At 36.7% G+C, this 26,208-nt stretch overlaps 2 protein-coding genes and 1 non-coding gene across 17 annotated transcripts in view; 2 read left to right on the forward strand and 1 right to left on the reverse strand.

The window, feature by feature from the left end:
* LOC144376238 (transport and Golgi organization protein 1 homolog) overlaps positions 1-24,368 on the reverse strand; it is a 43,890-nt gene extending 19,522 nt beyond the window's left edge. For 2 of the 5 annotated variants that reach the window (XM_078043120.1, XM_078043119.1), the window contains exon 1: positions 24,230-24,368. In XM_078043120.1, the coding sequence (XP_077899246.1) occupies positions 24,230-24,322 (93 nt within the window). In that variant the 5' untranslated portion in view covers positions 24,323-24,368. Of the gene's footprint in view, positions 1-658; positions 680-811; positions 1,112-15,432; positions 15,570-24,229 lie in introns of those variants that run through there. The other 3 variants (XM_078043121.1, XM_078043122.1, XM_078043123.1) reach the window with 3 other exon arrangements.
* On the forward strand, positions 12,288-12,394 carry LOC144376558 (U6 spliceosomal RNA). The gene has a single exon (XR_013437143.1). It is a non-coding gene; the product is annotated as a U6 spliceosomal RNA (small nuclear RNA).
* Positions 24,369-24,527: 159 nt separating the features above from the next.
* The window catches only part of LOC120892872 (TATA box-binding protein-associated factor RNA polymerase I subunit A-like), a 42,831-nt gene continuing 41,150 nt past the window's right edge, over positions 24,528-26,208 (forward strand). For all 11 annotated transcript variants that reach the window (XM_078043126.1, XM_078043124.1, XM_078043128.1 and 8 more), the window contains exon 1: positions 24,528-24,667. The gene's annotated coding sequence lies outside the window, so the exon portion shown is untranslated. The remainder of the gene's footprint in view (positions 24,668-26,208) is intronic.

The following is a 26,208-nucleotide window of genomic DNA, read 5'->3' on the forward strand; positions in this document are numbered from 1 at the left end:
CCAGTGCCTCATGTATGCTAGGCAAGCGCTCTACCACTGAACCACAACCCCAGCCCGAATCTAAATACTTTAAATTGAGCATACATTTCCAGTTTGTAACAGGCCCTATATCATCATATTGTCTAACACCTGGCTAGAATCCCTCTGGATCATTCTTTTCTCTTAGTTTAACCTGGTTTTTATAATTTAAAAAATTCATTTAAGACAAAAACTTAAATACATGAAAGAACTAATTAATTTTATGGCAACAAATAAAAACAATGATGATATATGTATAAGATTTTAAATCTTACTTCCATTCCACTCTTATATAAACACATAAGTAACATGTAATTTCAGACAACTCTTGAAAACTGGCTTAGATAAACTTCTCTGAATTTAATATCCTTCTATAAAATTCAAAGCCTAATTTTAAATGGTTGCTCAAAGGCAGTGCAGTAAACACCTGCCTACTCTTCCCTGTTTTCACCGCCCTCTACAGTAATACGAGATAACTGTCATTTGGGCCCAATTCCCCAGCAGTCTCCGTAGGGAAAAGACCTGTAGTAACGTTAGCTGTTTGGATTGTTGGCTGCATTTCGGAACATACCATGAGGTTGTCACCTCTATTCCATCAAAAAAAAAAGTGCAAGTGGGGAAAGCTCAAGTACACTCTCACCAGCCTCGCTTAAGAATACAGTCACGTCCTGCCTGCCTTGGGCCTGACACATTCCATTTCTCCGTCGCCACGACAGTCAGTGCACCCACTCCGCCAGTACTCAGCCACCCGCCTGCCAGAGCTGGGGTCCCTCCCTGGGAATGGGACCGTCACCTCCAGTAGCTTGGCTATGAGGGCTGCGTAGAGCACAGGGGTCCCAGGAGCTCCGGGTCCCCCGGGGAAGCAGTGACAGAAGGCACAGTGGCAGGTACTGAGTCCATGGTGTAGGGACAGGTGAGTGGAAGCGATGCTTCCCTGCAGAGCAGCACAGGACCCTCTCTTTCACCGTTTCCTACTTTGGAAGGACCCAGCGCAGGGGGGCAGGTACTGGGAGTGAACTTTGCCTTCCTCCACCTCAGGCGCTTTCCACCCAACACATGTAAAACGCGTCATCAGATGAAGCCCCTGGGCGGACTGCAGTGAGCAGAGGGAGGATGGTAAGGGGCGGGGCCGGGAGCGGAAAGAACCAACTGCGAGCCCGCGGGGGACAGTGCGAGGAGAGCCGAGCTGAAGAGTCCAAATGAAAGGATTCCAGAAGGAAAGAGGCTCACCTGTCCCCGGAACTGGGAAAGGACCAGCGATTTAGAAGGCCCTGGAGGAAGCCAGGGAACTAGCAGAAGGGGATTAAAGGCAGAAACTAGGAAAAAGGAGAAAGTCAGGCCTCCCAGCCCCTCCCAGAGCAAAACCCTTTTGTCAACGTGTTGAGACACCAGGTACCTGCCCCAAAAGTGCAGACAAAAGAGGAGAAGCTTCTCCTGCTCCCTTCTAAAGGACTACTGCTCAGACTGGGCTTTCCTTCCCTGCTCACTCCAGTCCTGTTACTTTCTCCAAATGTGGATGACACTCTTTTTAAAAAGCCTTACCCTAAGGAATCATGTCATTATCACCCCACGCCGGTGGCTTCATTTCTGGATGCCACATTTTAAGGTTGCATGACTCGTGGAAAAGAACAGAATCCTGAATAGCCCCTGAACAGCACGTGCTAAAAATTGAAGAAACTGGGGACGTTTAACTTGGGGAGGGAATGAACATATGTGGATCTTTAAAAATCTGTCGTCAAGTTGAATATACTCAATTCAAAAGAATAAGAATAAGCAGGAAAGCACTGAAAAAGAAGAGCAATGAAGGGAACAGGGAGGGCAGACTATATAATTCATTCATGTACCCTCGTCCAAGCCCCGGAATACATAGATTGGTAGGACAGAATAGAGAATCCAGAAACAGAACCAACTGGACATTTGGGGTACAATAAAAGTTAGTTTGGGGAAAATAGACTTTCTAATAAGTAGTGTTACCACATGGAAAATTATAAAATTGGATTTTTCTCTACTTATTCAAAAGATAAACTTCAAATGGATAAGAAACATGAATGTAAAAATAGAAAATAAACAAGTAATAGAAAATATTGGGTGAAATTTTCTATGTATTATAGGTGGGCAAAACCTGTCTCATTGAAAAAATCTTTCCTGGCTGTATCTAAACCTGCTACACACACACACACACACACACACACACACACACACACACGCAGTTTGACAATAACAACCTGAGAAAAAATATTTGCAACATATTATTGTCTAAAGAATCATGTTCCTGAAATATAAAGAACATTATAAATAAAATGGCCAGCAAACCTATACAAAAATGGGCTGAAGAAATAAACAGATCTCAGGAAAAGAGATCCAAATAGCTATAACATATGGAAACATGCTCTGCTTAGCTCATAATGAACAAAATACAAATTAAACCACACCAAGATACCATTTTTCACTTGCATTGGCAAGATCCAAACGTTTTACAACATACTCAGTAGGTGAGAGAATGTGGGGGAATACAAATTCTCAGACACTGCTGATAAGTATACAAAATGATTCAACCCTTATGAATGAGATTTTGCAACATCTCCCAAAACTGCTTATATATTTACCTATTAACTCAACAATCCCACTTTTTTTTTTTTAACTTTTTCAGTGCTGGGGAAGGGTATCTAGGGCAAGTGCTCTACTGCTGAGCTATAGTCTCCCATCCCTAACTTCTAAAGATACTGGGAATACAACAACAAATGTTTAAAACTTGTATTTACAAAACTATGTAATTCAAGCATTAATTATAATAATACAAGATGGTCACAAAAGGCTGAAACAACCGTCATCAATGAAAGTTGTTGAATAAACCAAAGAAGAAAGAAAATAATTTTAAATACTGCTAAGAGCTGGTTTCCAGAATACATTTTTTAAAAATGAAGTAGAGAAAAAATATTTATAGAATACTATTTGTGTCTTAGAAAGTGAAAAAAGATGAATATATTATTTCTTATAGCTTTGAGGTAAAATTGACATGCAATAAATTACATGTATTTAAAGTGTGCAATTTGATAAATTTTAACATGAAATTATGAAATCACCATTATACTCAAGATAATATACACATCCTTTACTTCCAAAAATATTCTCATTCTCTAGGTAATTCTGCCCTTTGTCACCCTTCCTTCTTGCCTCCCACTTTCCCATTCCTCCAGCAAAATGTCTATCTTAATAGATTGCTTTGTATTCCTCAAGTTTTATGTGTATGGGATAATATATTGTATTTTCTATGGCTTCTCTTATTCAGCATAATTTGAGATTCATCTACATCAGTTTATCTATCATCTATTTTTATTGCTGAGTAGCATTTCATTATATGTAAGTACCGCAATTTGTCTATCACCTATTGATAGACATTTGGATTTTTTTTTCCAGTTTGGGGCTTTTACAAATAAAATAGACAAGAACACTGATATAAAATTCCTCCTATTGCTATATAACTTATCTTTTCTTTGGAAAAGAATGGTTGGATATGACTGGTGTATGTTTACCTTTTTAAGAAGGTGATTCTACCACTTTATATCCCCACCAGCTGTGTACCCATCCAGTTCCTTCATCTCTTCTCCAACCACTCAGCACAATTGTCTTTAATATTAGATATTTAATAAGTGTGTAGTGGTAACTCTTATGCTTCAAAATTTCATTTCCCTGATAATTATGTCAAGCATTTTTAATGTATTTACTATCTGTTTATCTTCTTTGATGAAGTGTTATTTTACAGGAATATATTTTTTCTAATGAGTTCTAAGAGTTCTTCATATATTCTTTTTTTAAATTTTTTTTTATTTTTTAGATATTGGTGGACACAACATCTTTGTTTGTATGTAGTGCTGAGGATCGAACCCGGGCCACACGCATTCCAGGCTAGCGCCTACCGCTTGAGCCACATCCCCAGCCCTCTTCATATATTCTTGATGCAAGCTTGATAAATGCTTTACATTAATTTTCTCCCAGCTTGTGTTTTGTCTATTTCATTCACTTCAAAGTGTATTTTGAATTACAGAGGTTTTAGTTTGATGAATCCCACATTATCAAATCCTCTTTAATGCTTTTGTTGTCAAATTTAAGAAATCTTTGCCGAACCTAAGTTCAAAAAATTTTTTTTCTCTTATTTTTTTCCTAGAGGTTTTGTAGTTTTGAGTTTAATATTTAATTCTGTGAGTTAATTCAGGTGTCTAATGCAAGGAATGGATCAATATTTTCCATATAAATATGCAGTAATTTCAGTACCATTTGCTGAAAAAACTTTCCATTCTCTACTTGTCTTTCCATCTTTGTCAATGACTGTTGCCATATATATTGTGTATCTATCTCTGAATTCTTGGCTCTATTCCAATGTTTTGTCTGCAATCCTGATTACTGTAGCTTTAGAATATTTTTTCTTTTTTTCCTCTTCGTATGGTACTAGGGATTGAACACAGGACCTTGCATATGCTAGGCAAGTGTTCTACCACTGAGCTACATCCCCAGGCCTAGATTAAGTCTTGAAGCCACGTATTCTAGGTCTGTTACAATCAGCTTGTCATTTTCTACAAAACTCTGCAGGGATTTTGATTGGAATAATGTTGACTCTGTGATTAAACTGGGATGAATGGACACCTTAGTCTTCTGACTCATAAATTAGGTATATTTCTCCATTTAGGTTCTCTTTAATTTCTATCAGCAATATTTTATAGTTTTTAATATATACATTTTAGTTTTTGCCACGTTTATGTTTAAATACTTCATATTTTTATTCTATTGTACATGGAAATCTTTAAAATTTCAATTTCTAATTATTCATTGTTAATGTATAGAAAATATAATTGCTTTTAGATGTAAATTTTATCTGTCAACCTTACAATAGCTTTTTTCTAGATCATACCAGATTGTATCTATATATATTCATGTTATCTGAAAATAAAGAGAATTTTATTTCTTCCTTTCAAATCTGAGTGCATTTTATTTCTTTTTCTTGCCTTAGTACACTAGCTATTTCCTTACTGTACCCCAGTACAATGCTGAATAGATGTAATGAGAGTGGACATCTCTGTTTGGTTTCTGATCTTGGGGAAAAGTATTCAATTATCAACCATTAAGTATGAGGTTAGCTGCATTTTTTCAGAGGATGTTTTAAGCTCTCTTCTATTCCTAGTTTGTTGTTGTTTTTCTACATCAATAATCAATGCTGAGGGGCTGGGGTTGATACTCAGTGGTAGAGCACTTGCCTATCATGTGTGAGGCAATGGGTTCGATTCTCAGCACCGCATATAAATAAGTGAATAAAATAAAAATCAACATCTAAAAAAATTTTTTAAATAATAATCAGGGCTGATTTTTTATTTAACATGTCGATGGGATTTATTGTCACCTACTTGTACATGCACACAAAATAACAATATAATTTGGCCAATATTACTCCCCAACATTTCCCCCCTCTGCTATATTTTTTAAATGCTTGTTTTGTATCTCTTGAGCTAAACACAAAGATTGTGCTTTTAGGTACATCAATGTGGTAAATTTCATTGATTTGCAAATGTTAAATAAATTTTGGATTCTTGACATAAATCCCCATCATCAGTCTAGTTGTTGTCTATGATGTATTTTCCTTTTACATATTGTATTTGACTTAAATTTTGGTTTAGAATTTCTGTACAGATTCATTGGAGATCCCATGAGAGGTATGTGGTTTTCTTTTCTTGTTATATCTTTATCTTGGTTTGGTGTAGTGATAACACTGGCTTCATAGGAGAAATATTTTCTTGCTTTAATATTCTATAAGGGTTTAGTATTACTAATACTATTAGGAATTAGTACCATTTCTTCCTTACAGGTTTAATTGGATCACCAATAAAGCTATCTTGGTCTTATATTTTTTTCTTTGTAGAAAGGTTTTTACCTATACCTTCAATTTCTTTAATAGTAAACAAGGTTTATGAAGTTGTCTGTTTTTCTTGAGTGAACTTTTGCAATTTGTGGCTTAAATGGAATTTCTTCATTTCAACTAAATTGTCAAGTTAATTAACGTAAACTGTTCATAATATCCCCATTATCAGTCTAGTATCTGTGAAATCTGTAGTTATATCCCTTCTCTGATTGCGGATTTTGGTAATCTGTGTCTCCTCTTATATCTCCCTCACTAGATGTTGATCAATTTTATTCATCTTAAAGAACTAGCTTTGGGTTTCATTGATTTTCTCTTATTTTCCTTTTTAAAAATTTCACTGACTTATGGTCTTTATTATATCTTTTTTTCTTGCTTACTTGGAGATTAACTTATTTTTCCTTTTCTAGTTTCTCATAGTAGGAACTAAAGTCAATGACTGGAGATTTCTTTTTTAATAAAGCTATCTGGGCCTGGTAGTGCTATAAATTTTCCAATAACGCTTTAGTGACATTGCACAAATGGATATGTTGTTTTCAGTTTTATTCAACTCAAAATCTGAATTTCTTCTCTGATTTATTTGACTCAAAAATTATTTAGCAGTGGGGGCTAAGGTTGTAGTTCAGTGGTAAAGTGCTTGCCTCACATGTGTGAGGCACTGGGTTCGATCCCCAGTACCACATAAAAATAAATGTACTGTGTGTTCATTTATAATATATATAAACTTAAGTGCAGCCTTGCACTTAAGTTTTCAAATATTTGGGAATTTTCCAGATTTTTCCATTATTGATTTCTCATTTTATTGTGTTCAGAGAACAAGCTTTGACTGACTTTGAATAGTTTTATATTTACTGATAATTTTTTTAAGATCCAGAATATAGTTTATCTTGGTAAATGTTCCACGTGCACTAAGGTCTTTGGGAGTTTTCTATAAATGTCAATTAATTTCAAATGGATGGATTGATTATGTCATTCACACTTTCTACAGCCTTACTTTTATTTTTGTTTTCTGCCAGTTGCTGAGGAGAGGATATTGAAATCTCTAAATGTAATCCTATATTCATCATTTTCCTCATAATTCTATCAATTTTTATACTTCAGGTATTTTGAAGGTCTAATATTAAAAGTACAAGCATTTAGGTTTATTATATAATCTTGACTGATTCCTTTATCATTAGGAAATAACTTTCTTTAGTCTTGATGATGTATTTTGCCCCACAACCTCTTTTGGTTTAATGTGGCTACTCCAGATTTCCTTTGACTAGTGTTTAACATGAGATACCTTTTTCAATCATTTTAATTTTGACTTCTTTGTGTCTTTCTATTTACAGTGTTATTCCCTTAGACGTCTATTTGGGTCTTGCTTCTTTAGGCAATATGACAATCTCTGTTTTTAACTGATGTATTTAAATACTTTCCACTTAATATGATTACTGCTGTACATAGGTGTAAGCTTAATATAATCTTCTATTTGTTCCTTCTGTTCTTTGTTCTTTTTCTTTTCTTTCTGTCTTCTTTTGCAGAAATACCACTATCGGTATTTTGAGTGATTCCTCTATTGGCTTATTAAGCTATAACTCTGTTTTCTAATCTTAGTGCTTCAGGGTTTAGAATATACATCTTTAATTTGTCACAATCTACCTTCAGATGATACTATATTACTTCACATATTCAATAATAACATTACAATAGTTACTACCCTTCTGAGATTTATACTGTTGTCATGTATTTTACTTTACATGTTTTCTAAGTCCCATACTACACTGATATTTGTCTTTGAACAGTCAATGACTTTTTAAAATGTTCAAATAAGAAAAATTATTTTAAACATTTATGCACACAGTAACCATTTTCTTTATTCCTTTATTCCATTATTTCCATCTGCTGTCTTGGTGCAAGTGTAGGGTGAATTCTTTCAGCTTGTATGTCAGTACAAGTCTTCATTTTAGAAAGATATTTCACTGGGCATGATATTATCGGTGAACATTATTGCTCTTCAAATATATTAAAGGTATCACTCCACTATATTCTCTTATGCCTAATTTCTGACAAGAAATATGATGTCATCCTTAGTTCTTCTCTACATAAATGTCTTCTTTAACTGCTAAGATTGCTCTTTATCACTGGCTTTGAGCAATTTATTTATGATATAATATACCTTGATATAGCTTTACATGCTTTTTGTACTCTAGTTCCATTTAATATCTTGGATCTGCAGATGTACAGTTTTCACAAATTTTTGAAAATTTTTGGCCATCATTTCTTAAAATATTTTTCTGAATATCTCTTATCGCTCAACTTGAAACTGCCCCACAGCTCACTGATGCTCTGGTTCACTTTTCTTTAACAGAAGAAATTTTCCCTGTGTTTCATTTGGGGTACTTCTCTTGCTATGTCTTCAAGTTCACTAACAATTTCATCGCAATGCTTATTCTGGCATTAATCCCATCCACTGTATTTATCATATATTTTCAACTCTAGAAGTCTGATTTTCTTAAAATATATCTTCTATATCTCTTTTTACCTTTTTAACACACGAAATATAATAGTAATAACTTTTTTAAAAAATGTCATTACCTCATTCTAACATCTCAGTTGGCTTTGATTGGATGATTCTTCTCATCATTGTGGATTGTATTTTTCTTGCTTCTTTGCATGCCTGGTAAGCTTTGATTCGATGCCATACATTACAAATTACTGTTCTTAATATTTTGTATACAGTTAAATTACTGGAAACAATTTGAGTCTCTTGGGTCTGAATATTTGTTAGGTATGACATAAATTGTAATAGTCAGTCTGAGGTAACACCCTTCTGATTATTCTACCCAACTTCCTTAGATAGTTTTTTCCAGGTGCTATTCTGGTCCCTGTGTTAGGACCTATTCCTTCTAATCACTTAAGATTGTTTCTCTGACTTGCTAAGCAGTTTCATCACACTTATGTGCTGATCAATACCCTGCTGAACACTCAGAGAGCCTTTCACAAATTTCCAGAATTGTTTCTCAATGTAGCAACCTTCTTTTGTTACTGCACCCTGTGAATTCCAGTCACTTTGGTTTTCCTGGAATCTCAGCACCATCTCTCAATTCATGGTATCCTCTGGTTCTGCCTGATTTCCCCTTCTTTGTCATGGCTTGGGAATCTCTTAACATAGTAAAAGCTGGGACAACTATAGAGCTCATAGCATTTGTTCCTTATGTTTCCAGAATCATTCTTTGTTGCTTGATCTTCAATGTTGCTTTATCTTCAAATTTTATATGTTTGTGGGTTTTTTTCATATTTATTTTAGTTGTTTCAGTTGGGAAGGTGAAGCCAGTACCTATATAAAGCTACCATAGCTAGATGTAAAAATCATTTGCTTTTCTTTTTCTTTTTATGGTGCTGGGGATTGAAGACATGGCCTCTTATATGGTAGGCAAGTGCTCTACCACTGAGCTACATATCCCTTTTCTCATTTGCTTATTTTTTAATAGCAGAATACATAATGAAATAAATTTTTAAAGTTAACTATAAAAGAGAGTAACATCAGGATAGACATAACTGGGACAAAAGCTAGAGTTCTTTCAAAATCAGGCAGGAGAATCACAAGTTCAAAGTTAGCCTCAGCAACTTAGCAAGTCCCTATGCAACTTAGTGAGAACTATCTCTAAATAAAAAATAAAGAGGCAAGGTATGTGGCTCAGTGGATAGGAGCCCTGGGTTCAATCACCAGTACCAAAAAACAGAAACAACTTATTTTTACAAATTAACTTTGGCTCTTCTAAATATTTAAATAATTGTAAAATAAATTAAAAAATCTTAGAAAGTAATACCTAAATATTGAAAGCAAAAATGAAACAACCTGTGATATCAAGTTGGTGACAAACCACAGATATGAGTTATTTCAAACACACCTTAGTGGTATATAGCTTAAAGACAAGAGAATTTCATTTCATTTCAGGAATACATTCCTGAAAGTATTTTAAATAACATAAATATAGTCATATGTTGCTTAATGATGGGAATAAATTCTGAGAAACACATCTTAGGCAATTTCAGTGTGCAAACATCATTGAGTATACTTCTACAAACCTAGAAAATATAGCCATTTCCACACGTAGGTATTCATATATGGTATATCATTGCTTTGGGGATAAAAACCTATAAGATATAATTATACTGAATATTGTAGACAATTGTAACATTGTAAATGTTTATATATCTAAACATATCAAAACACAGAAAAGATATTAAAAATACTAGGTGACAAGAATTTTTTAGCTCCACTATTATGCACTAATGACCAAAATGTCATTAAGTGGCACAAGACTGTAAACAATTATATTGATGTCATTGAAAACTGGAACTCCAACATCAGAGAAAGAAAACACAAATCTAAGATAGATGAAGTGAAATAAAATCTCTGGCATCCTGAATTTTCATGGAATTATCTAAATGACATGATGAAAAACCCCCACATATTTCTGAGCTTTGTTCACTAAAAAGGCCTACAAATGACAGTCAATTTGAGCAATAAGCAATCCTAGTACTTGGAATGTAGCCTCTAAATATCATTTCCTATTGAAAGGAACCAAAGTTCTTTTAGAGAAATAGATCCTTCAAGGTCTGGACAGGAAATGTTTAAGATGAACTTGGAACATCTCATACTTCAAAAGCAAGGGAAATAGGTAACAATGACCACTAGGTGGTGGCAAAGGGTCCCAGGAGCCAAGATAAAGAGGCTTCTACAAGGCAAAGGGGGGAGAAATTGAGCATCAGGTAAGAACAATTACTATTCCTAATTGGATTAAACACACCAAATATTTTTAAATGAATGACATCATATTGACAAATAAAAGTTAAAAAGATTTCAAGCCCCTTTGCGTATCATTTGATAATGCTAGAAGAATACCTTACTATTCTGAATTGAACCTAAACCTGACTACCAATTTCCAAGAAATATAAAGCAACAGAGAGAGGCTGAGGTTGTTAGCTCAGCACTTGCCTAGAATGCATGGAGCCCGAGGTTCAATCCCCAGCACCACCAAAAAAAAAAAAAAAAAGGCAATAGAGAAAACAGGTTAAATTGTTGTACCAGGGGGATGTCATTTATTCACCAAAACTACAATATATCCTAGAAGTCCCACAAACATATTTTTTTCAATTATTGCAAAAAGTTACATATATATATTGGTACCAGGGATTGAACTCAGGAGCACTTGATCACTGAGCCACATCCCCAGTCTCAGCCCCATTTTGTATTTTATTTAGAGACAGGGTCTCACTGAGTTACTTAGCACCTCACTTTTGGCTTTGAACTCGTGATCCTCCTGTCTCAGCCTCCCGAGCCACTAAGATTAAGGCATGTGCCACCATGCCCAGTCAAAATATATTTTTAAAGAGCTATTTTTCAGATAGAAAGCCACAAGGGACATGCAACTGTCACCCCTAAGAGCAGGAGAACAAATAGGCGAGCATTCTACCTGGAGGCACCCTCTAGACCTCAGTTTGGGAAGGGGAACCCAAATGGGGGATAACAGTCTCACTGAGGAGAGAGAGACCAGAGTTCCAGGAGATTAAGCAGCCAAAAATATGTAGAGAAAACTACCAGAAAGATGGAAGCCACAAGAAAAAGAGTTCCAGAAATCTGCATGGAGGCGGTCTTCAGTTTGGGGCTACATTCTAAGCAGTACCTGTGAGGGCCAAGAACAACTATAAGCTAACCAATCCCACAGTTGGCACTGAGCTGGGAGAAGTCTGGATTCCAGCTAGCCAGAGAGAGTTGACATACAAAAACAGTAAGGTCAACAAGCTCATGAAGAAGTATTTGATCCAGGCATCATGGCACATGTCTGTAATCCCAGCAACTCAGAAGGTTGAGGCAGGAGGATCCCAAGTTTGATGCTGGCAACTTATCAAGGGCCTAAGCAAGTTAGTGAGACCCTATCTCAAAAGAAAAAAAAAAGTTCACTCAATATCATTAATTATCAGGAAATAAACTCACAAAGACATACCCACTAGAATGGCCCAAGTGCTAGTGAAGATGAAGTCAAGTGGAAGTCTCCTAAATTGCTGGTGGAAGTATAAAATGATTGTGGTTTTTTAAGCATGGCTTGACAGTATCACATAAAATAAAAACATATATTAAATGTAGGAGGCAATTGCACTCCTAGATATGAGTCCACTTATAGTGGTATATATATATGAAACAGTACTGTAGGAAAAATGAATCTATAGTTTAAAAAAAAAGTTATCAGTGGTTGCCTGGAACAGGTGGTAAAGGCTCTCACTGGGAAGGATCCCAAGGAAACCCCTTTTCTAGTGAAAAAACTGTTCTATATCTTGATTATGGTAGTTTTTACATTGGTATCTACATTTGTTATATGTGCTTGCTTTGGCAGCACATTTACTAAAATTGGAAGAATACAGAAAAAATTAGCATGGTCCCTGAGCAAGGATGACACCCACATTTGTGAAGCATTCCATAGTTTTGTGGAACCAACCCTTCAGCAGATGAATGGATAAAGAAACTGTGGTACATATATGAAATGGAATATTACTTATAGAGAAAAAATTATTAAAAGAGAAAAAAATTATGGCATCTGCGGGTGAATGGGAATATCAGGTTAAGGGAAGTAAGCCAATCCCCAAAACCAAAAGCTCTATGTTCTCTCTGAAAGTGGATGCTGACCCATAATGGGGGTGAGGTGGGTGGTAAGGGGCATGGAAAGAATGGAGGAACTTTGGGCAAAGGGGAGGTAGGACAGGTGAGGGAGCATAGGGATAGGAAATGTGGTGGAATGAGATGAACCTCATTACCCGAGGTACATGTAGGACTACACATGTGTTGTGTACAACTAGGAAAAGTTTTGTTCCATTTATATACAATGAATTGAAATGCATTCTGCTATCATGTATAACCAATTAGAACAAATTAAAAAAAAACTCACTGATATTGGCTATCAAGGAATTACTGTTAAGTTGGGTGATGGCCCGTGGGTTCATTATACTATTCTCTATGCTTTTCTTTAAAGCTTTTCTAATTAAATTTATTTTTTAACTAGTACATAGAAACAAACATTATAATTATTGAAGTAGGTAACATGACATTTTGATGCATGTATACACTATGTAACGTTTAAATCAGTTAAATATATCTACCTCCTCAAACATCATTTCTCTATGGTAAAACTTTCACAATCTTTTCTTCTAGTATTCTGAAATGTACAGTATGTTATGGTTACCTATAGTCCTCTACTATTCTCTCTGCTTTTATTTGAAAGTTTCCATGATAAAAATACTAAAAATAATTTTTAAATTAAGATATAACTTCAGATATTTAAAGGATTTCTATGTAGAAAATAATTCAGTTTTATTGAGGAAATCATGTGGAGGAAAATTTGGAGTCAATACAAGGATGAACTAGACAACAGAAGAACATATAGCCTTGTAAGAGAGTGACTCATGCTAGGAAATACTGGTGTACAGGCCTCATAACTACTCGTCAGGGCCACAGTAAAGAAAATAAGAGCAATGAGTGAGAAACTAGACTAACAGCCTTCCAAGGTTTCTTCTAACACTAAGATTCTACTAAGATTCCATTGATCAATGAATCTGATTGGTGCACATCTCCCAAACACATCAGAGCCTATTACTCTCCAGTCCTATCAGATATCATACTACTTGTTTAAGATTTTACATTGACTTGTTCATAATTTTTGCATATATTTGTTAAGTCCTTTTCTTAAGGCTTTCAAAAATCACAATCATGCCTTACACCTGTTAGACTCTTTTAGTCCTCGCACAATGTCCTGTACATACTGGGCCATCAAAATGCCTTTTTGAAATCTTTCAAATCAGTCTCATAACATTGTGCCTCTTCTTTGCCACTCATGTCTATGTCTTACCTATCACCGTACAATCACTGACCACACCTGCACCACATTCGTGTCCCCCGACCTAGACCTAGAGGAGGGCTCTGTGCATACCTAAAAATATGAATAAAGAAATCCTTCCCTTATCATGAGGCTGTTAACTTTCCAAGTGATGCTGATTCATTCTGATAATCAAATTATGACTGTGGAAGACTGCTTTAATCACTGGAAATATCATTATTCTAACTGCCTGGCTTGTACATACCCCTTACCCAGGTGGCTGCCACCATCATGAACAAACATGGAACCAACTGAAAAATGATTTGTTTCTCCCCACCACATCTTTTCCACCCTGGTGGTCTTTCCTCCCCAGGTATTCATTGTCTTTATACCACCTTCTGACTGCCTACATGAGAATTAGGGGGTGCGTGGGGGTAAAACCCTTCAAAATGCCAGACACCTCACCAGACATTTTACCTTGTCAAATCATTTAATTCTTATGATTGGAGTAAGCATTATTTACATTTTTCAGATGAGGAAAACTTTTTTCAAAAGTTTAGTTATTTGCCCAAACTTCTAAATGATAACCTTGGGATTTGAAACCAGATCTACCTGGCTTCAAAATCTATACATTTTACAAGGAAAACAACAACATCATCTTTCTTACACAAGCCTTGAAATAACACAACCTACAGGAAACAACTTCAGTTGAGGAGGATTACTGTCACAATGGCCCTAGGACCATCTTATCCTCCAACCTCTAAAAGCTTTCTCATTCCTATAATTAAACTCTAAAAGTCCAATATCAACAAATACCAATGGGGGGGAGGTAAGTCCTAAAATGCTTAGATAAGCTTCTAGACAGATTAAATGTCTTGTTTGGATCATGATTTTCTTTAGAAAGATCAGCCTTTAGTGACTCTTTCTAAGAAACAGATCTAACCTAATTCCTTTCATTCTTAAAACTTTCTAAGGATCCCCACTATTAATGGTCTAATGCTACTTTGGCTCATGACTTCATTTAAGATTTGCTGGCCTCTCCAACAGGCCCATCCCCATCCAACTTCACACTTTACAACACCAACTATTCACATTCTCCTGCCCTCCCCAAATATCCTTTCTTCATGTTTCCATTTCTCTGAACACATTTCTTCTGACTGCCAGCTTCCCCCACCACCCCAGCCTGTCTAATCAACAACAAACCACATGTCAGACTCCTGTTTGCCCTTTGCCTGTGCTTCAAACACATCTCAACCACTTTCTGACCTTATTGATCACCCTTCCAACCATAATAAATGCATTTATGGACAATAATGTTCTACCATCGAATAAATACCTCTCTTTCTGCCATTATCTTACTATGTTTCAAGTGAATGCTATTATCTCCCTGCCAGAATGAAAGGTTCTGAGGGGAAGAACCAAGTTTTTACAGGTGTGCAAATGTCCAGCCTTGGTAGACAGCAAATCTTCCTCATGTGCTAAACCAAGTAGCCATTAAAGCCACACCCCTATGGCTTTTGTTTCAGGAGCTACCTACTCAAAGGATCAGGAGTCATTTTCATAAAGACATTTTAATTTCTTCACTTCATGACCAGAAGCCACTTAAAAACTAATAAATAATCAACATTCTAATTGAAGAAACTATGTCAAACTTACCATCTTAGACAAATAAAGCAAGAATGAATGTAACAAGAAAAGTATGGTGGTGGCATCTTCTGGCTCTTCCACCTTTATCTCTAGTTGGTTTTCTGGATCAGCAGCATCAACAGGAGTACCTTCTGTTATAAGTAGCTCTAAAATTGAAAGGGGAAATGGCTATTTTATTTTATGCTATAGAATAAGAATTGCCTCTCTTCAGTTTCAATATTCATCGAGTGTTTCACTAAATATATGAGTCACAGTGCCTGGAATATGTGGCTCTCCTAAAGACAATTAACACAGAGAAGAAAACTTCAAAATCCTAATTAGAGCTATTAGACCCTTCAGTTATAAAATGAACAATCTCCAGTCTACTCTCCACTACCTCCATGGCCATACAACTGCTACCAGAACAATATTTACTCAAGGGAAAATTTTAAAACCAGAGATATATAGACAGGGTCACATTCAACAAACATGGATTTAGTGCTGGTGAAATCTTGTGTTTAAAATTTTAGGAAAGCTGAAAGAGAGGGAGTCTTGGTTTGCAGATTTACAGGTGGAATGAGCCAAGGCTTAACACAGTATCTGGCACCTGGCAGAGATACTCAACAATTATTTATTGAATGGACAGATGACAGCTATTTAAAAAGAACACAGTAATATCAAGAGAGACTAAAGGGAATTGGATACAGACCTGCATTGAGGCTCTGTGAATGAGGTAGAATTCCAGTAAGAACTGAGAGCTTGTAGGGGTGGAATTTCAGTATGAGTTACATGAGCCTGGGGTACGTTTGATTAAACAGCAGGAGTCCAACATGCAGTTATTAAGAAGTTGGACCAGTTGCTTCTAAGGTCTTTCTCAACCCTGAGATTCCCATTCACTACTATTTTTTTAAGCTTTTGCCTATTTTTTTTTTTTTTTAGTTTTTGATGGACCTTTATTTTATTTATTTGTATGCAGTGCTGAGAATCAAACCCAGTGCCTCACATGTTAGACAAGCGCTCTACCACTGAGCTACAACCCCAGGCCCTCCATTCACTATTGGTCTATGAATTTGACTGCTGGTGAAGTCTGCACCATTGGCTCAGCATCTCAGCAACCTGAGCGGGCTGGCTAGGGCGCCGGCAGAGCTGGAGGGGACACACGCAGGGTCCTGAGGCTCTGTCACTCCTGGGCCCCGCCCGTCATCCTACGACCCCCTAGCCCAGCCCAAGGGGCAGGGGACCGGGGGATCGGAGCCCCATGCGGCCCCAAAGAGCCACCACGGAGACCCTGGGCTGCCCGCCCACCTGTGCACTCACTGCTGCATTCGTCGTCTGCACAGAGTTTGTGCTTCCACAAGGGCCAGCCGGTGCTCGGGTCCAGTTGGCCCGGCACTTGCCAGGTCAGCCACAGCACGAACAGCCAGAAGAGCAGCACCGGCGCCGCAGCCATGTCGTGGTCACCTTGGGGAGTCGGTGACGGGGTGGAGTAGGCTGTGGCGGGCGTCAGGGGGCGGAGGCAGGGCTCAGGGGGGCGGGTGGGTAGCGAAGCACAGAGGGGTGGTGCCCGGGAAGGCTTAAGCCTTTCCCGGGTGACACCTCAGCAGGGATATCTGGGGGTCCATCCACAGACTCTACTGGAGAACGCACGGAGCTGGAGCTCCGTCCTTCTCTAGTCAAGACCTTCTCCTGGACTGAAGACCTTCTCCTCTAGTCGCTGCCTTGGCAACTAGGACTCTCCTTCTCGTCCAATCACCTGCCTTTGCTTCTGTGCCCTCACAAGCGACCCTCCACAAGATTCTAGTCATCACCCACCCATCCCCCCCCCACTCCGCGAACGGGTCCTTTCTGGCTTTCCTTAATGTCTCATTTCTGGTCCATCCTAAACTAGCCCACTCCACTTCACCATCACTCCCATCCCCCATTTCTGGTCTGGTACCTCCTTTTGTGAACTACCAAATCCCACCCATGACTTGTCACAGCTAGTCTAGGGTTCCAGGCTCCCTCCCCTTCAAACTCCTTGAGGTTCCTTGAAGCCCCACCCCAAGATCCCTCTGATTAGGAAAGGGGAAGGTGAATGGAACTGTGAGTGAGGGTGTAAACTGGAGACAGTGGCCTGCTTTTTTTTTAAGGCGGGGACAGGTGGGGGCAGAGAGATGGACATTAGTCTTCGGGCTAAGATCTTGAGATTCTTATCTTTATCCGTAAGGGAAGAAATTATTTAATTCAAAAGCATATTTTTAATTCTCATTTTGTGCTACCATTCATGCCAGACACTGGACAAAGCCCTAGCATGGTGTGGGAGTGGATGAAAATCAAAAGACAAGATATCCGGTCCTGGTCGGAAAAAGTCCACAACTTAGTGGAAACCAACTGACAAAACCGATTGTCAGAGAAGAAAGCCAGTAGCTAACTTTTCTTGAATGCTTTATGTCCAGTTTTATTCTGAAGGAAATTTAATTTTATTTTTTCTGACCTCTAAGAGGAATCTTACATTTTTCTACTTCCCTTTCCAAGACTATTCCCTCTTTTACACTGTATAATCTTGAATTTAAATCTGAATTAGTTGCATTGATTTTCCCTTTTGTTAATAGTCAAATTATGATACAATTTGAATTATTGAAATGCATATGGAGGGGTTTCTTTTTTATTTTTAATGAAAACTCACATTTTTTAAAATTAGCACCTAGGGGACTATAGGTAGAGACTTAATATGTAGAGTCATCAGCATGATAATTGTAATTAAATAAACACAAATCAGTTCATGATAGATGATTTCACTTACTATTATAATCAGCTTTCTCCTCTATAAAACAGCACAATTAGTCCTAAATTGACATTCACTAATTGTATATTAGAGTTTCAAGGAAAACAATGAAGAGTTAGTGACTATCATAATGATTGAGATGTGTTTTGACATCAGTAATTATTATTATTTTTAAGATGGGGGTCTTGCTATGTTGCCTAACCTGATCTCCAACTCTTGGACTCAAGCAATCCTCCTGGCTTGGCCTTCTGAGTAGTTAGGACTACAAGTCACCAAACCAGCCCAGTAATTATTGTTTAGTAGATCTCTTTTGGGAAACTAAAATCACTACTAATATGATTGTATATGTTTGAAATTGGTTTTATGAGCAACATACAGATTTGATGCAATTCCCATCAAAATACCCACGAATTGGTGTGAATATACTTAGTATACAACGAGAGATATGAAAAATTGTGCTCTATATATGTAATATGAATTGTAAAGCATTCTGTTGTCATATATAAATTTAAAATAATAATAATAATAAATGTCATTTTTCCAGAACTAGAACAAACAGTCCTGAAATCCATTTGGAAGAATAAAATATTCAGAATAGCCAAAACAATTCTAAGTCAATAAAGCAAGCTGGAGGCATCATCACAATACCTGACTTCAAATTATACTACAAAGCTATTGAAATAACCACTGCATGGCTCTGTCATAAAACCAGATACATAGACCAATGGGAAAGAAGAGAAGACACAGAAAAAGATCCAACACAGTTAACAGTCATCTGATTCTTGACAAAGATGCCAAAAACATATTGGGAGAAAAGACAGGCTTTAAACAAGTGGTGCCAGGAAAATTGATTATCCATATGTAGACAAATAAGATTAGACCCTGTACAAACTTGAAAGAGATCAAAAGCCCAGGAATTAGACCAGAAACTATGCAAATCCTTGGAAGAAAATATACATATGAGACTCCAGCATACAGGTACAGGCAATGACTTTCTTATTAGAACTCCTAAAGCTCAGAAAATAATGACAAAAGTTAATAAACAGAATGGCATAAAATAAAAAAGCTTCTGTACAGCAAAGGAAACAATTAGTAACATGAAGAAAGAACCTAAGGAATGGGAGAAAATATATTTGCTAACTACTCTTTTTTTTTAAGAGAATGAGAGAGAATTTTTTAATATTTATTTTTTAGTTTTTGGCGGACACAACATCTTTGTTTGTATGTGGTGCTGAGGATCGAACCTGGACTGCATGCATGCCAGGCGAGCGTGCTACCGCTTGAGCCACATCCCCAGCCCTGCTAACTACTCTTTGACACAGGATTAATGTCCAAACTATATAAGAAACTTTAAAAAACTTAACACCAAAACCTCAAATAACCTAGCTTAATTGGGCAAATGAATTAAACAGATACTTCTCAAAAGAAGAAATAAAAATGGACAACAAATCTATGAAAATGTTCAACATCATTAGCAATTAGGGAAATGCAAATCAAAACTACAATGAGCTTTCATCTCACTCTAGTCAGAATACCAGCCATCAAGAATATGAACGATATGGGCCTGGGGTTGTGGCTCAACAGCACATTGCTTGTCTAGCACGTGCGAGGCGCTGGGTTCGATCCTCAGCACCACATTAAAAATAAATAAATAAAAATAAAGGTATTGTGTCCAACTACTTAAAAAAAAAAGAATATGAACAATAATAAATGCTAGAGAGAATGTGGAGAAGAAGGGAGACTTTTTTTCTCTGTTGATAGGATTGTAAATGAATATAACCACTATTGAAATCAGTATGGAGGTTCCTTAAAAGACTAGGCAGGAAACCACCATATAACCCAGCTATACAACTACTCAATGTTTATCCTAAAGAATTAAAGTCATAATACTAGAGTAGTACATGCATACCCATGTTTATAGCAGCACAATTCACAGTTGCCAAACTATGGAACCAAACTAGGTGCTTATCAAGGATAAATAAATAAAGAAAATGTGGTATATACACACAATGGAGCTTTATTCAGCCATAAAGGTGAATTATGTCATTTGCTGGAAAACGGATGAAACTTGAGAACATTCTGTTACACAAAATAAGCTAAACTCATAAGATCAAGGGAGCCTATGTTTTCTCTCGGATGTGGAAGCAAGAGAGGAAAAAGGAAAAAAAAAGTGAAAATCAAATGGAGATCAGTAGAGTGTAGGAAAGGGACCAGGAGAGGGAGGAGTGAAGGGAAAATACTGGGGAATGATATTGGCCAAACTGTAGTGTTATATTATGCATGTGGAAATATGTAACGACAAATACTGCCATGATTTACGACTATAATGTATCAACAAAAAAAATGGAAAAAATAAAAGAAAGCAAACAAAAGAACAAAATTGCTTTCATGTATATATGTATGTATGTATGTATGTATGTATACAGCCTAGCCAAACATCTATTGTGAGCATAACATTAATACTCTGGAACAGTGATGAGCAAATCATAGCTGTAAGCCTGACACTGTTTTTTTAAATTGTTCTCTTTATTCCTTTTTTCTCTTTCTTTCTTTCTTTCTTTCATTCATTCCTCTCTCTCTCTCTCCCTTCCCTCCTTCCTTCCCTCCCTCCCTCCCCCCCCCTCTCTCCTCTCTCTCTCTCTTTCTTTCTTATTTCCCAGGCTGGCCTGAACTCCTAGGCTCAAGTAATCTTCCTGCCTCAGCTTTCTGAGTAGTTGTGACTGTTGGAGCACACCACGGTGTCCAACAATGACACTTGCTTTTGTAAACAAAGTTTTATTAGAACACAGAAGCTTATATTATTTACCCATAGTCTAGGCTGTTTTTGTGCTACACTGGCATTTGAGTGGCAATTAAGACTTGCCTACAAAGTCTAATATGTTTATTATCAGTCTCTTTTCAGGAAAAGTTTGTTGATCCCTGATTAGATTATAGACTAAAGTCAGCAGAATGAATACATAAACATTTCTTTTCTTACGACTAAAATTGGCTGTATGAAATGAGATAAATGATCTATTAATTGCCAAGATATATGTCTCTTCCCTATAGAAAGTGTGTATTCAGGACTAGAAATCTTGGCACTGTGTCATGTCAAATGTAGGAAAAAACCTGGCAGTTCATTTTGATGAGACTTAAGAAATTTCTTTTCCAGGGCATTTTGAGGTGTATCTATACTTTGTAGATAATACAGGGAAGAACATTTTAACCTGCAAATAGATTATGTTCGTTATTAGTTTGTAATCATTTCACAACCATCATATAATATTAAAGCATCATAAGAGACTGCCTATCATAATAGAAACTTTTATGACTCTAGCCATTAACTTGTATTTTTCTAGTTATTGTAGACCCATACTTTTAAGCTAGTGCTATTGGTAAAATATATGATTATTTAACTCTGATTGCTTTACTAATTTTGACCAGTTTATTTTTCAGATATCCATTTTGGGGTTTACTCTTTCAATTAATTTTGGGTTCCATGGGCAATGAAATTGTTGTTGAGTATGTAAGATGTTGCAGTTTCTATGTAAGTTCACCTAAGTGCCTCTACCACTATTGATGGGCAAGGATATAAGTAATTTAGTACTTTTACTTGAAACTGTTATAGTTCTACTGTACGAGATTTGTTTTCCTGACACAAAAAAGTATAAAACTAGAAAAACTAAACATTTTCAGGTATTAATTTCAGAGAGATGAAGCTCAAGTAAGATGGTGGTCATACTGAGTTAAGGAGAAAATTATCAAAGTGCAAGATTATCATAGTGGTTGGAATTTTGTGGACAAGAATGTCTGAGCTATTTATGGTGGGTGCAATGTGATTATGTGTGTGTTAGAGAGAGAGAATACTAAAAGCCTGGAGGAAATTTATTTTTGATATGAATGTACCAGATGAGACTCTTTAAGGCTTAGCAGAGTTTGACTGCTATAAAGGAGACTGAAGATGATGCTAAATGGCAATGTTGGAAGAAATTAGGTTTCCAGCAGAGTCAGGTTGCAGCAGCTTCACTAATATATCAGGTACTTAATTAAGAGTTCATAAATAAGCCTTAGCAAAAAGAACCACACACAAAAGAGTAAAGGGAAAATGGTAGACCTAAATTTCAAACCAAAATTGATTCATGCTGAAAATGTATGAGGCAGCCAGAAAGGAAAAAGGAAAAGAAAGGTGTGTGTTTTTGAAAGGAATCTGAGGACAATCAAAGGGAGATCAGTAGAATAGAGGAAAGGGATCAGGGGAGAGAGGAAAGCAGGTAAAAGAGAAATACTCGAGAATGATATTGGCTAAGTTTTATCACTGTATTGTACATATGTATGAAAACATAACAACAAATCCCACCATTATGAACAAGTATAATGCACCATGAAATATGGAAATAAAGAAAAATACCAAACCTAGTGAGGCACGGTGGAATATGCCTATAATCCCAGTGACTAAGGTGGATGAAGCAAGAGGATCACGAGCTCAAAGCCAGCCTTAGTAAATAGAGGTGCTAAAGCAGCTCAGCAAGACCCTGTCTCTCAATAAAATACAAAATAGGTCTGGGGATGTGGCTCAGTAATTGAGTACCCTGAGTTCAATCTCTGGAACCAAATAATAATAATAATAATAATAATAATAATAATAATAATAATAATAATAATAATACCAAATCTAATATGATCAAAACAATTCACCAGTAATTAGCCTGTATGACACATAAAACAGAATATCCTTTATAGGAAGAAAACATAATCTAGACTTCCTATGATGTATCATCTATAAATGACCAGAATATAATTAAAAAATTTTTTTTGGTACCAGGGATTGAACCCAGGGGTGCTTAACCATCTCCACAACCTCAGCCCTTTTTTGCATTTTATTTAGATACAGGGCCTCATTGAGTTGCTAAGTGCATCCCTTAGTTGCGGAGGCTAACTTTGAACTCTTGATCCTCCTGCCTTAGCCTCCTGAGTCGCTGGGATTATAGGCATGTAGAATATCATTAAATTTTGCCAGAATGCAAAGAAGATAGAAAAATGAGAACCACAAGAGAAAATATCACATATAAAAAAAGTTCCTTGAGCTGACCCAGATGTTAGGATTAGCAGAAAAAATTTAAATAGTTTTTATAACTAATTTCAGGGAGTTAAAGAAAAGCTTAATCATAATGATAAGTAGATATGGGTGTCAACATATAAATGAAAAATTTCTTTTAAAAGAAATAAAAAGTATAGTATTTGAAACGAAAAATTCATGAAACAAATCTATCATCAGATTGTATAGTGCAAAAACAGCAAAAAATTAACTTGGAGATAGACCAATAAAAATTATCTGGTCTAAAAATCAGAAAGAAAAAAATAGAGACTTGGTTACTATCAGTACAAAGTGACCTAACATACATATAATTACATTTCTAGAAGAATAGAGGCATAAATTGTACAGAAAAAAATATTTTAAGACAATGATGGCTAAAATTATTCCAAATTAACAAAAAAGGTTAACAGATTTAGGAAACTCAGTGAATACTAAGGTTAGTTACAAAGCAAATCACATCTAGATGCATCAGAGTCAACTGTAAATGATCAATTAGAAGGAAAAAGGTCTTGAAGGCAATTAGAAAAAAGTGGTGTGTTATGCATTGGTAAAAATGACTAAAATGATAGCTGACTTCTTATCAGAAATGAGAGGTTAAAGTTAATGGAAAGGTTTAAGGTGCTAGAAGACAAAAACTGCTAATCCAGGATAAATCTCTTCAAAACTGAAAGCAGAATAGACATTTTAAAATAAATAAAAAGTAAGAAAATTCAATACCAATAGATCTCTACTATTAACAATGCTAAAAGAACCTCTTCAGGATAAAAGGAGATGATCCATCAGGTAGAAACAGATGCACTGTGTGTTTTAGTTAACTGTGTAATAAACTTAATGGTTTTAAATAAAAATTCTTTGTTATTTCTCCTTATTCTATGATTTGGCTTTACATAACCTGATGAGTCCTTTGCTCTAGGTATTTATTACTGCTTATGTGGTTTCCTTTCGCAGGGATTGTTTAACCAAAGGTAGAACTGACAAAATCCTCCTACCTCAGCCTCCTGAGCCACTGGAATTACAGGTGTGCACCACCACTCCGTCAGAAAGCGAAGCAAAATCCAAAGGACCACCAAGTAAAGTGACATCTTACTCCCCTAGTCCAGCCGCCGTCCCCTCTCCACAATCTCTATTTGCAATGGAAATCTTACACCTTCTGGATGGGACAGAATGATGCAAATCTCTGGCCAAACAAATGGGAAGGCAGCAGCCTATAGTCAGTTCCTGGTTCATTTCGGTTAGCCGGTACCGGCTCAAGGGGCGGGCAACTTCGTTCCAACCTTCAAAGGAGGAGTTGGGGAGGGGCTAGGTTTTGCGCATGCTCCCAAGGCAGGTTTTGGGGCATGCTCAGAGCAAGCGCACGCTAACAATTTCCGGTGAGAGCTTTCTTCTGGAGTGGAGGCGGTTTCCTGCGGAGCTCCGGCAGTAGGTGGGTAAGTGCTGCGAGTATAATTGGGAGCTTACTTGTTTAGAAGAAGACAAAAAGGGTGTGCTTGGATTTACCCGTGTTTTCCTTGCGAGTTTTTTCCCCTTATGCTCTAAAACTTTGGGTTCTGGGAAATGAGAGCCAGCTGGAGAAGCTTTGGTTACTGTGGCAACCATGTGTTACTGATTCTTGTTTTTGAGGATTTGAAAAGAGAATTTGTGTTATAACTCCTCAAAGTACATTCTGGGTCGCATTCAGAGTCACATATTATTTCAAACTCAGGTGTTTAACCACGGAAATTGACTTTAAAGGATTTAATTCTGGTAGTAATGTGGAAAAGCAGTATTTTAGGCAGGGTAACTAGTTAGAAAGCTAATGCAGTGATTAACACAATTTCAGGGTGTTGTAGAATTCCAGAGAAGAGGAAATATTGTAGAAATTCTAGGAGGTAGGATCAGAAGCTTTAATGCTTGGGTCGATGTGGGAAATGAGGGAGAAAGACACTGAGCCTCTTGAGGATTAATTCCAAACTCGCTTTGGCATTTGTATTTCTAGTTTCGTTTGCCACCTGAGATATCATTGCCTCCTACCTATCCCTTGTCCTAGTTCTAGTCATGCCTAGTAGTTTTGTGTTCTCTGAATTTCCTTGTCCTCATTTTGTGTGTGTGTGTATGTGACCTTGGACAAGTTTCATAATTTCACTCCCTTAGTTTTTTTCAACATAATGTGGAAGAAAACAATTAGTATGTAGTGTGAGTGTGTGTGATGCTGTGTGGGAGGGATAGAACCCAGGGCCTCATGCACACTAGTCAGGCACTTTACCACTGAGTTACATCCCTAGCCCCAAATTAAATAATAGACCAGGTATGTAGTAAAGATCCAATAAATATTAGCTACTACTATTTGTACTGTATTTGTTATTTGCATTTTGTTGTTTCTTTCTCTAGGCTTGAATTTTTTAAAATTAAGGGGAAATATCTATGTGCTTGGAACATAGTAATAGTTGAGTAATGGATTATTTATTTTGGCTGCTTCTGACATAATTAAATGCTTTTTGGGTGTGTGTGGGGGGGTACCAGGTGTTGAACCCAGGGGCACTTAACCACTGAGCCACTTCCCCCAGCCTTATTTTGTATTTTATTTAGAGACAGGGTCTTACTGAGTTGCGTAGGGCCCTGCTAAGTTGCTGAGGTTAGCTCTGAACTGTGATCCACCTGGCTTTAGCCTAGTGAGCTGAACAGATTACAGGCCTTGGCAAATTTATTCTTTACTTTAAAAGAACTGCCAGTTGCAGGTTGGAGTTGTTAAATGGGTAGAGTGCTTGCTTAGCATGTGTGAGGCACTGGGTTCAATCCTTAGCATCACATAAAAATAAATAAATTAATAAAGGTATTGTGTCCATCTACAACTAAAATATATATATATAATTTAAAAAAACCTACAATGCAATGGATCTTGCTGCTCAAGTCATATTTATTATTGGCTGTTTTTCTGTACAATTCAGAAACTTGTGGATTAAGATATACCAAAAGTAACTGATATTCTCAG

This window comes from Ictidomys tridecemlineatus, chromosome 3, assembly GCF_052094955.1.
Source record: "Ictidomys tridecemlineatus isolate mIctTri1 chromosome 3, mIctTri1.hap1, whole genome shotgun sequence".
NCBI classification, from domain to species: domain Eukaryota; kingdom Metazoa; phylum Chordata; class Mammalia; order Rodentia; family Sciuridae; genus Ictidomys; species Ictidomys tridecemlineatus.